Source organism: Microtus ochrogaster, chromosome 8, assembly GCF_000317375.1.
Source record: "Microtus ochrogaster isolate Prairie Vole_2 chromosome 8, MicOch1.0, whole genome shotgun sequence".
Lineage (NCBI taxonomy): Eukaryota > Metazoa > Chordata > Mammalia > Rodentia > Cricetidae > Microtus > Microtus ochrogaster.
This window is the reverse complement of record NC_022015.1, coordinates 27,918,415-27,931,223: the sequence shown is the minus strand read 5'-3', so window position 1 is coordinate 27,931,223 and position 12,809 is coordinate 27,918,415. Positions and strand designations below refer to the sequence as shown.

Sequence of the window (12,809 nt, the reverse complement as noted above, 5' to 3'; positions counted from 1 at the left end):
ATCCATCCATCCATCCATCCATCCATCCATCCATCCATCCATCCATCTATCTATCTATCTATCTATCTATCTATCTATCTATCTATCTATCCTATCTATCCATCCATCCATCCATCTATCTATCTATCTATCTATCTATCTATCTATCTATCTATCTACCATTGTCTACCTACTGATCTATCTATCTATCTATCTATCTATCTATCTATCTATCTATCTATCTATCTATCATCCATCTATCCATAATCTATCATCTATATATATCAATAAATCAACATTCCTGAGGCATGAAGTATTATGTCTAAAATATTAGAAGCAACAATAAAAAATGTTATCACTGTATTCCAGGTTTTCTGAACTTGAAACAATTTAAGTAAGGAAAAGGAGGATATGCGGCCCCCTTTGAACCCTAGGAGGAGGGTCTATCCTTGTGTGTGTTCAAGAAATTCCAAAGAGACAAGTGGTTGTACATTTCTTTGCCTTAGGAAGGACCACTGTAGCCGGAATGAACTTTATTCTGCATGTAATCTATGCCATTGGAGATCAAGCTTCATTTTGTCCACATTAGTCAGACAGCAAAGCATGCCAACCCAAGAACGAACACAACTCTGGACTCTAATAGAGATACTTCCCAGTTAAAGGTTGAACAAACGCCTCCTGGGTGAGCCGACTGTAATACACCACTCCATCTAAAACCTCTCCATCAATTTCCACGTAACCCCTGTGTTCCCAGGAATATAAAAAACCCTCTCCTAACTAGCCTGGGGATTCTCTTGAAGGGAAGCTGCATTAAATTTCTCTAGCTATCTTGTTCCAAGTGACAGACACACATGATTTAAATACCTCTAAGTGGAGAATTTCCATATGGGTTTGGCCTAAATATCAGACACAGATAAAAAAAAATACTGTTACGGAAAGAACATAGGTAGATTTTACAGTTCTCCACCGGGCATGTCAAATGCTGACAGGAAAGGGTGCTTAGAACTGAGCTGTCCCTGATATTTCCTGGATGGCAGTGACTACATACCACCGAGGCCAGGAGCCTTCAGGATTGACAACTGAACAGGCGAGGGATAAACTGAGGAAAACTCAATGTCCACAAGTTCTTTACTGACCTGAGGACTGTATGTGATATCTTTTCCTTTTTACATTGTAAGACATTGTTAGGTGGACTGGCGCTGAAAAACAACAGTTAAACACAAACCTCAAGGTGGTCTTTGCAACAGTCTGAGCTAATGTCCGAGCCACACTGAGGGTTCATGAGTGTTACCTAGCCTGTAAACAGGAAAGTTCCTGCCTGCTTTCAGTTCCTAGGAGGGGGTCTTCAAGATGGTCTTGCAGAACTAAGGCAGCCCACATCCTCCGCTGTGGGAAGGGGACAGGGTAATAAGCTCAGTGGAAGAGGGAAGAGTGGCTGCTGCCTTGGGGTCTGAACGAGGGGGATGCAAGGCGTGGTCTGAAGGTGTAAGAAGAGGTCTAGGGACGGGTGTTTGTACAACAGTATAAGTTTATGAACATACTTACACACTTAAAGGTGCTTCCCTTTCACTTTTACCATCTATTTATCTGGTATGTATATGTGTGTGCATGTAAACCACATGCATCCATGTGGTTAGAGGACAACTTGCTGGAATTAGCTCCCTCTTTGCACACATGGGTCCCAAGGGTCAGACTTAGGTCAGGCTTGGCAGCAAGTGCCTTTACCTGCTAAGATACCTCACCCATCCTTAAAGGTGGTTTTTATGATGCAATTGACTACAATAAAAAAGGAGGGGGGAATAATATGATTTCTATTCTGCAGAGTAGTCTAATACAGTAGGTGACTTTTTAAAGTAAGGAAGGTTTTCATAGAAGAAGTATTTAACAAAAAAGAATTTCTATTTAAAAAGTAATAAATCTGGGACTGAGAGATGGCTCAGCACTTAAGAGCCTGTGGTGTTCTTGCAGAGGACTTTGTGTGTGTGTTCAAATCCAGCGCTTACATGGTGGCTTATTGCCATCTGCAACTCCAGTTCCAGAGACTCTGATGTCTTTTTCTGGTCTCTGTGGGTGCCAGACATTCATGTAGTGGACATACACATGTGTAGGCAAACACTCATATACATAAAACAAAAACATCTATTTTTTAGCAACAAATAGAAATAATCTCTCATTCTCTCTCTCTCTTTCTCTCTCTTTCTCTCTCTCTCTCTCTCTCTCTCTCTCTCTCTCTCTCTCTTTCAAAAAGTGAACTAGCTAATCATATAAGTCTGGCTGTGACAATTGACATGGGTAGTGGAAGAGCTGGAGTTTTAAGGTTTGGCAGACAATGCCACCCAGAGCAAGATGTTTCACATAACATACAGCCTCTGATGTGCTATCGGGGGTGTCTCAGTTTCCAAAACAGCACGTCTAGGGGTGCTAAGCAACCCCAGGCTACTGGTGGCATCCCATGAGATGCCCAGCCTTCCTGCTAAGCCCACTTACCCGTCAGAGCCTGGCCTGGAAGGGGTGCTGTCAGAGGAGAGGGAGGAGACGGAGGCCACAGACAGAGGTCGGGAGGATGATGGCATGGTGAAGGATCGCACCATGGAGCGTGGACGGCTACCTCTCCTGTCATCCAGACCCGAGGGCTAGGAGAGAAAGAAAACATGTTAACACCCAGGCCACTGTGGACAGAGTCCTGTGTTGGAGCAACCTCAGCAGTGTGGGATCCAGACCTATGTGGGCCCACACTTCATACACCATTTCCTTTGTTGTTCTGAGCTAAGGGGAAAACTGAAGACTATTTCAACATCTCTTGAGGTCTGACTCAACTTATACTTTAAGTACAATTTTCTTCTCAAAGACACATCAACCTGTCCTACAGCGGTGATACTCACCAGGAAGTTCCATGCAGAAAGCATCAAGAGTGTGACTATAGAATATGTAAGATCTTTGTATGACCTCTGCTGAACTGCACAGTAACACCAGAGCCGGTTGTCCAGACTTGCAGGGCTGTATTGGCTCAAAAGCCCCACTACAGAGTGCACCTCCACACCCAAGGGAGACCTTCTCCATTGAGTGATGCAGAGAAGCCTGGGTTAGGCTGTGGGGTCTCTCTTTCCCACAAGAGGACCAATGACACATTCCAGAAAACAGTCACAAGGTAGCATTTTCTGGTCTCTTTTCCGTAACTTGCTATACATTACCCAAGAAGCCCAATGCCAGTGGGCTACAGCATGTATCTACATCTAATTACGTAGGAAAAACTAGTGTACCTGGGCCTGGAGCCAGATGTTGGCACATCTGGACCACAGCTGTTTCACAAATACTTTCCTTGGGTTTGCAGAAATCACATTTCTGTGTGTCACTCCCCTTGTGCCGCATCAGCCTCCCTACCCCACTCCAGGATGCTGGCAGGTCACACAGCCAATCATCTACAGGACAGTTGATTTATATGACTGTCTCAGCCCTTGGAGGCAGCAAAGTGTTGATTACATATTCTTTAAGGTCTCTGCTGAAATTATTCTGCTGTGCTATGGTAGTACCAAGGTGCCCATGGATGATGCAGAAAGGAGCGTGGCTGTCTGTTAATAAAACTTTATTTGTGAAATAGGATGTGTCCTGGTGAGCCCTGGCACAGTCTGAGTGGTGGTTTGTTTCAGGTAAGGAGATGGGTGGAGGATAGAGAGCAGAGACAAGCAAGGTGTCCTGGCCTCACCAGACTTTAGGAAGAGAACAAGAGGGACTGTTATTCTTTTGGTCCCTGCCCTAGCCACGCCTACTCCTTTTTAACCTCTGACCTCGCCCTCCATCGCTCTCTCTCTGTTTCCTCTCCCGGTGTACACATGGGGCTTTGCCTCTCTCCTCCTCCTCTCCCTCTCTTTCTTCTCTCTCTCCCTCTCTCTCTTTTTCTCTTTCCCTCTTTCTTAATAAATGTTTATGGCTACTTCCTGTGTTTATATGTCTGTTATTGCCACCACTGTTACCGCCACCACCGCCACCGCCAGCGCTCGTGCCCTCCCGCTGGTGGGAAGCTGTAGCCGCTTTTCTCATGGCGACTCCGCCAGCCCGGGGACCGACAACCGTCTCTTCGGGGCTAGCAGCTGCTTTTATGGCTCCATGGGTCTACTCACATGCGGCCACTGCATTGGGGGTTCCGCTGCGTGGCTTCCCGCTGTCTCTGGGAACCCCCATATATTTTAAGAATAACAGGGACTAAAAGACCCCCCCCCCCGCCCAGCTTGTTAAACAACTTAGCACCGGTAACACCATTTTGCAAGGCTTGTACTGAATATTCAGGGTTTTAACAAAGGGCAGTTTAGAAGCTGCCAAAACGAGATAGAGACACCTGTGGCTGGGCCGGGGGAGGAACAGTGAATACCGAGAAAGACACCCTGTCTGCCCTAGACAAGAGCCAAGGTAGCCCATATCTGAATTCTGAACCAGGGACCTTGTCCCAACTTGAACTCGGCCATATTCAAACTGACCAATGAAAACCCTGTAACTATGCATCTCACTTCTGTAACCACGCTTCTGCTCCCTTTACCCTATAAAAACCCGCTACCCCAGCCTGACAGCGCGCTAGTCCTCCGAGAGACTTGGATGCCCCAGGTACCTGTGTATCTGAATAAACCTCTTGCTGTTTGCATCCGCACAAGTGGTCTCGCTGTTCCTTGGGAAGGGTCTCCCCAGACTGAAAGACACTCTCTGAGGGTCTTTCAGGACAATAAACAAAAAAAGGTTTCATGTGTGTGGGAGCAAAAGCAGATGCCCTCAAACACTGTGGGCAGCAAAGGGTTCAGTTGTTTTCATTCTGGGAGTCTCTGGGAGTCTGTTCTGTGTTCATCCAGGAAGCCGTGTCTCCTTGGACCTCCAGAATCGACAAAATAGATGCAGAGGATGGGGGCTGGAGAGATGGCTCAGAGGTTAAGAGCAGTGCCTGCTCCTCCAGAGGTCCTGAGTTCAATTCCCAGCAACCACATGGTGGCTCACAACCATCTGTAATGAGGTCTGGTGCCCTCTTCTGGCCAGCAGGCATACACACAGACAGAACATTGTATACATAATAAATAAATAAATATTTAAAAAAAATAGATGCAGAGGAGCAATCAGGAGAGGCTCTGGCATCGCATAGTCAGAGAGTGTCTAGAGTGTCCCTTTCTGGGGCTTAGGCTGGCTCAGGAACATTGACAAAATGGCTTATGTCCTTTCTGTGGGTTTTTTATTTTAAAACCCATCCTTTTGGAAAGAGGATGATATAATATTGCTTTTCAAAGTATTCTGACATGCCTGTAGGTTTCCAAAGTAGGTAAGACAGGCACCTCCCACACTGCCTTTATGACCACATTCTTCACAGAAGGACAGGCTGCAGCCTGTGCCATTGTCTACCCAGAACTACTGGCTTTCAGAGCCTCATTCTGGGCCCCAGGAGGGAGCAGGACTCAGGAAGGTTGCTATCTGCATAGCAGTACCCATGGGTGCAAATCCTCCCTGAATTCTGTCTCCTGAAAGTCTTATTGTCCCTGGCTGGGATGTCTGGCTGCCCCCACCAAGAGAAGCATGCCATCTGGAGAAGGTGACTCAGAAATTGTCTTGAGTCAAGGATGTGTGCCAAGGTACCAGGGAAACCTGTCTGAAAAAAAGACCCTCATAGCTTCGCTAAGTCCCTCTCCCCGCACAATATTGCTACCTTCCTGCCCTAGCTTTCTGTTTTGACTTGTACTTGATGGCAAGCATTCTCCATGATATTTCATAGCAGAGGAGGGAAGTAAAAAGTGCCAGGCAAGACCGCTAGGTTTCTTTAATTGTGGAAGATACATTAAATAGAAACAAACAGAATTAAACAGAAAGCTTTGCGCATAGTTTAAAAACTTGGAGCCTAAACAACTGTTTAATTCCTAAAAAATTTCAAAGTAACACGGAACTCTGGAAGAGCTGCCTTGTGACACACCCACAAACTTTTGCCACTCAACTCTGCTTGTGACAAGCTGTGGGCTCCAAGCTATCAAGCACCGCTCAAGGATTGTGACTTGCAGAAGGGTCCTCCAGGGCAGCAGAGCCGGCTAGGCACCTGCATGCTGAGCTGTTTACCTGCAGTGGCTCCCACTGGGCTGGCAGGCCAGGCTCTCATCTGCCTGTTTGCACAACAGAGCCCGGCCTGATTTTCTTCTGTCAGACTTATGTCCTGCTGGGTCTGTGACAAAGCACTGGCCCTGGGTTTGGAGAGGTAGGCTCCATTGTGAGCCATGCTCAGTGGGGGCATGTCTGTAAGAGCACAGCTGCAGGGCTCCTTGCGCTGCTGGAAACCAAAGCTGACCATCTGCCCGGCCTCTGACCCCAGTCCTAGTCCAGGAACTTCCCAGGAACTCATCACCTGAGCCATTCTGCTTCAGGTCCTGAGCACAGTCTGCTGTCTCTGCACATGGCTCTTGGAGGCTGCTTGTCTTTCCAGGACCAGCCTTTTGTGCTCGTCTGTCACAGGTATGCTTCTGTCTGCACTGGCTCCAGCCTGCCACTCAAATCCCTGCCTGCTCCCAGCCTGGATCATTCCTACCTCCTCCAACAGCCAAGTCTTTAGCAACAATCTAGAACACCAGTAACCCATCTCTTGTTCCTTCCTGGCCATGGTGTGTGTGTGTGTGTGTGTGTGTGTGTGTGTGTGTGTGTGTGTGTGTGTCTGTGTGTGTATGTTGATGGATATGCATGTGGAGGACAACCTCAGGTAAATTTCTCAGGTGCTGTCCACCTTGTATTATGAGACAGGATCTCTCACCTTGCCTGGAGATCTACAAGCACAGGCAGAACTGGCCACTGAGTTTCAGGGATCTGCGTGTCTCTCTCTGCCTTCCAAGCACTGGGATTACAAGTGTATGTCATCATACCTGTTCTATTTTAATTTTGTTTCACATGAATTTTGGGGATTGAACTTTGGTCCTAACACTGCAAGGAAAGCTTGCTACTAATAAAGCTATCTTCTGTAGCCCACTGGCCATGTTTGTTTGTTGTTTAAGACAGAGCTTTTCTCTGTAGCTCTTGCTGTCCTGGAACTCATTCTGTAGACCAGGCTGGCCTTGAACACACAGAGATCTACCTGCTTCTGCCTCCCAAGTGCTGAGATTAAAGGTGTGTGCCACATTTCAACCTCAAGCTAGGCATCGCCTCATCCCATTTCTGCTTTGGGACACCATGAGCGCTATTGCCTGAGGGTTATACAGCTTTTCGTGTATGGCATGTCTGCAGGCATGAGCTCTGTAACCCACTGAGTCCCCAAGTACCTCTGGGAAATTTCCGCATGACCTTGAGGGACTAGGAGGCAGACAGACGGACAGACAGGGAGAAGGACCACAGCTAGGTAATAAAGGTGGCAAACTTTCCAAAACTGGGTTATTCCTCACCCACTTGACCTGAGTCGAAAGCCTGGCAGTTTAAAACAATGGCCTGGTAGGCTTTATCTCCCGCCAGCAGGCCCTCTGTTGACTCTGTTGGCAAGTTGAAGGCCTTGATGGGGACACAACAGTTGTGGGTCAAACAACCATCAAACTTACCACTCCTAAATTGGGGGATGAAAACTCTTCGGAGACCTAAAAGACCCTCCAGCTCTGGAGCCGAAGAGCCCGGATTTTTCAGCTTCCTGACTCCTACCTGCTTTGTGGAGGGTCTTTTCCTCTGTGTGTCGGCTGCATGTGTGTTTCCTCAACCCTGACAAATGCCTTTCTTTAGCTGCTCTTTGTGGCGTTCAGGATTTCTCCTCTGCTACCTGTCACACTCTAGATGCCCCCACATACACACTTTTAACTCTCTAACCGGCCCTGCCAAGACCCCTGGACTGCATTAGCATCCACAGCAGACTACTCAGACAAGATGAGCAAGGTATGTGGTAACTGACAAGTCTCCTAAAATGGGCCGATGAGAGGCTGTGGTCCCTGACACCCCATTTCCTAGCGGGCATGACAGAGGCCTCAGTCCCGCTGCTCCAATGGGACGCTCCTCTCCTGGGACCTGGCCACTCACCATAGTCCTGACACCGTATTGCTTTTCCACTTTTTCCTTCAGTTGCTTGAAGCAGGCTTCCATGCGCTCGTGGAACGGCCTCAGGGCCTCAGTGACTTTGTCGCCATGAATCCTGATCCCCTCAGCCAAAAATGGAATCTGAAAAAAAAAAAAAAAAGAAAGGAAAACAAAATCACAGGTTGGCAGCCCTGAGTTGGGGGAACAGTCTAGACTGAGCAATACACAGCAGGAGGAAGTAACAGCAGGCTGGCTGCACCTGATTTTGTTCCCAAATCAGAGTGACTGGTTAAACTCATCAGCAGGCAGGTCGCCCTCCACCCCCAGAGAAAGAAATGTTTAAATAAGAACTGTTCGGGTCTTGAGGGGACCATAACGAGGGTGGAGCTCCCCACATGATGGGTGCTCTGTTACTTGGCAGGGGTGGACTTAACATCAGTGTTTCTCCCTGAAGTCTGGGGACAGATGTGCTTTGTATGTGCTCACATGTGCCTTGTTCTGGTAGCGAGAGGTCACGGCAGAGCCCATTCATCAGCTGAGAAGATTGTATTTATAGGCAATTGAGAAGCCTGCCCCAAACATAACAATCCAATTAGAGGTGATCTATCGTCCTGACGGATATTCTGACTTGGAAAGAAAAACTAAATTTATTCTCCCTCAAAACCAAAAATAATCGCTTCTCTGCTGACACGACTGTCACAAGGGATCCACGCCAACACTTCACTTCCGCAGAAATGATGCTGACCTTTAAAATTGCCACGTGAGACATTTTCCTTCTCTTGGTGGCAGAGACCCCTGGAGCGGTTGCGGCTAGAGGGTGGGCAAGGGAACAGGCTCCATTCTGTCCCTGAACTCTGCTTCTCCCCTGGTACCCAGACTGGAAGTTAGTCAGTCTTCAATGCAATCAAGCTAAGAGGCTTCCTCTTAATATTTTATAATTAAATAAAGATACTGATTAAAAACTGATTTTCCTAATAAGACAGAATACCAATGCGAACCAGCATATTTATTAGTAAGAGGGATAATAAGTACACAATTGAGTTTCATGTGAACAAACTCAAGGAATCTTAGCAAGATGAATCAACTCATGATCTGTTTCTGCTTCCTTTTATAGCACACAGCTGCTGCCTCTCTTGTACTCCAGGAAAGGGGGGGATGTAAGTATCCCCATATTCAAAGCACCCAACCTGCTCAGAAGGCACTGATAGAAAAGTTTGTTTTGCTGATATTTGGACCTAAATCCATTATTCTGTGGTAACTATCCAGTTATCACAAAAGACCCATATGTAGTTGAACCTTCAGAACAAGGTGTTTTCATAGTTCCCTATGGATTCTTCATGCAGATGGCAGCTTCCCCAGGGCTTGTTGTCATGTGCCCAGGGCCAGCCTAAGAAATGCTCACTGCCAGGCTTTCTCTTCCTGAGTTCTGACTGGGGGGTAACGACACAATAACGTCAGGACAACTTTGGGTGGCAAGGCAAATATGTTGTCTGAGGAAAAGGGGAGGCGATCAGGTGTGGGAAGGCTGTCTCCAGGCGAAGCCATAGTCACAGGGGAAGCCATAGTCACTGTAGACACTAAGAGCAATTCTGATTTAGAATGGCTGTTTCAAATGTGCAAAATACAATCTAACCATCCTGTGTTTGGTGGTGGAGGTGGTGATAGTTGCCAGGTGGCAAAAGTATTCTTTGTATCAAAGAGGATACTTGATGGATGAGAGAGCTGAGACCCTTGTTTGCACTGGGATTGCTGGAACCTGTGGCTTGGCAGGCGAGACTTACGAGGTGAGAGATTACACAGCTCTCAGGCATCCCTGACACTGGGCAGATAAAGCCTTCTCATAGGATAGGATTTGGCCCCTGCTTCTACGTCTACTTGGAGCTGAGCTGCAGCTGTGATCCTAAATGAAAGGAAATAAAAAGCCATTCGGTGCAGCTCTGTCCAACAAACGAGGTGCTTAATACACAGAGGGAAGCCAGAGACCTCGGGCCTGAAACGGTCTTTCGAGGCCCTTTTGTTCCACATGTTCAAAATATCTCCGGCATGCAGATTCCTAACCCCATTCAGGATTGCCACACAATTGCCATTAGACTCAGAAACTATGCTCCACAGTTTGAGTCGCTATGCGTACCCCTGGAATCTGCTATTTCTAAAGAGCCTAGACTCTGGAAGAGGTGTGTGTGTGTGTGGGGGGGGGCCTTTCCCAGTCTCACCTCCAGAGTTCAAAGTGAAACCTTCGACCCTTTCTCGATAGTGCTCTCCTCAAGCACCGTGTCACGTGTGCCCTGATGAGGCCCAAGTCCTGCCAGCAGCAGGGAACAGCTTTGTTCACCGGGCTGAGGGCGCTGGCCCCTGCAGAAAGGGCGGTGCCTATTGTCGGCTGGGAGCGATGAGTGAGCTTACTCTCTCATCTTTGCATGTTTCAAAGAAAATAAGTATGCTGCGTAGTCGCTCAATAGGAGAAGGCGTGGCCTCGTCTTTGGACACTCTGCTGGTGTGTCAGAGGAAAGTGAGAGGCAAGCCTTTGAGGGAGCAGTTCCTGACTGAGAATCCACTGCGAAGTCTGCAGGGGCAGCCTGCATCATGCCCAGTCTTTCAGCTGGCGAGGCCAGGTCATCACCATCCTCGTCTTCAGAATCGTGAAGCAGAGCTAAGGAGCACCTGAGGTTGACCGGCCAATCTTATCAGGACTGTAGGTCATGGAGGCATGCTTGTCTACGGCCGTACACCTGTGAGGTAACACTGCCAGCAAGCCCTGGGACTCCTCCTAGGAGAAATCCTGCTCTGCCTAGATAGAATTTCGGGAAAAACTCAAACTGAATAAACTAATGAGCAAAACGAGAACAAGGCTAACTGTAAAGCTCTCGTTTTTTTTTAATGAACATACAACTCAATTACTGATACGAAGATATCAAAACTCTTGCAAATGAGAGCAAAACCGCAGGTAATGTTGTGAATATGTATTTTTCCCTTTGCTCTTTCATTTAATGAAGATGCTAGAAAACAGATTCTTTCAACTTTACCATGCGCTGCTTTAAAATTCATCTTTTAATATAGTTATTAGGGGCGATGACATGATGTGGGCATAAAGTCTCTCTCTGGGGAACAAATTATTTTCCTCTGTATGACTTGAAACTCATAAAATCCAATTTGCTGTAAAAGCTTACAGGGGGAAAAAAATCAATAGAACTTCTACAGACCAAACTAGTTTTTGTGTTATGGCATCTGGGGGTATTTTGAGTTCTGTGCCCCCTTGGTTTCTAGGGCCTCAAACAGAATCATCCAAAATTTAAACTCTTTCCCACTTTTTCTTTTTAAAATAAAGTCGCAGGGCTTCTATGAACGTGACTTACATTCTGAGTGAAGAAACCACTATTGACCAATAGTGTTCCTCCCTTGGTGTTCAGAGGGACCTTATCATGTCACAAAAACAATTCCAAGGGCAACCAGACCTCAAGAGACATATAAAAAAGGATCAAAACATTTTTTTCTCATGTAATTCCCTTAAAAATGCATAGGGCTGCACAAACATGAAAATGTCCACGATATAAAAAAAGAAAATAATAACAAGTCTTGGTGAAGATGCAGAAACTTGTATTCTAGCTGTTTGCTGTATAGGATGACTCAACCACTGCAGATAAGTTTGGTAACTGGTGAAAACCTCAGACCTAGATTGTATGAGCTACAGAAAATCTAGCCTCCAGGATATGCAGAGACCAGAAAGCAGGGAGACGACAGGTGTTTGTGGACACATGTTCATTGCGTCATTAGTCACACCGGTCACAAGGTGACGCAACCCAAATGCTCACCGACAGAGGAACGGGTAAACTGTGGCATATCCACACAGCAGAATAATTATTTAGCTTTACAAAGATATTCTAACATAAGCTACAACACGGATGAAACTTGAAGTCGTTATGTGGACTGAAATAAGACACACCAAAGAACCAATCATACTCAGTTCTACTGACAAGAGTGTCTTAAGACACCAGGTTCACACAGACAGAAAGTAGAAGGGCAGATGCCAGAAGCTGAGGGAAGAAGGGACTGGGGAGCACAATTACAGCTGGTGCGTGCGTGCGTGCGTGTGTGTGTGTGTGTGCGTGTGTGCATGTGGCACTTAGAACTGTGAAAATCCAGTCATCTTACATATCTGAATGCAAATTTTGAAGACTTTCTACCTTGGTTGCAAACTACAACTCAGACCCACACCCTAAGTGGCCTCTGTGCTGGTGACAGAAATGTCACAAGGATGAGACTCTTTTAGGAGTCAGTATAGAATGCCAGAAAGGTCTCCTAGGAGGAGCAGTTCTGTGCTGAGTCTGGTGTCCTTAGGCCCACTTAAGAGTCTAGGGCCAGGCTTAGCCATGCATGTGGCCTGGTTACCTCTCCAATTCTAGCAAAAGTTGGCTAGCTCTCCACGTCTGCAGTTTGTGTATATCCCTAACTCCAGCACAGGCTGGCCCACTCCTACCTTCTGCAGTCTGGCTAGTGGGGCTACACGTGATGAAGATCATATACCCTACCCATCATGTCCTTCCTGCCAATGTGAGGAGATTCGTAGCAAGTTGCTCCAATGGCAGAGCAAACATAGTTGGAGTATGTGTAGAATACCCAGCCCAGGGGCTCCAGGAGGCACAGACACCAGAGAACTACAAGGGGCCCTCTGGAGTACCCTACTTTTGAAGTAGACAGCCCAGAAGGGGTCAGCCTAGAAGAAAGAATGGAAGCAACAGACCACTCAGAACCACAAAGATATTCATCCTTCTGAGCTGCCTCTCTCCTCTCTCTCTCTCTCTCTCTCTCTCTCTCTCTCTCTCTCTCTCTCTCTCTCTTCT

General features: G+C 46.9%; 1 protein-coding gene across 2 annotated transcripts in view; it reads right to left on the bottom strand.

Moving 5' to 3' along the window:
* The window catches only part of Dock1 (dedicator of cytokinesis 1), a 503,376-nt gene that overhangs the window by 13,881 nt on the left and 476,686 nt on the right, over positions 1 to 12,809 (bottom strand). For both annotated transcript variants that reach the window (XM_013347890.2, XM_005351416.3), the window contains exons 47-48: positions 7,975 to 8,112; positions 2,467 to 2,612 (exon numbers count right to left, since the gene is read on the bottom strand). In XM_013347890.2, the coding sequence (XP_013203344.1) occupies positions 2,467 to 2,612; positions 7,975 to 8,112 (284 nt within the window). The remainder of the gene's footprint in view (positions 1 to 2,466; positions 2,613 to 7,974; positions 8,113 to 12,809) is intronic.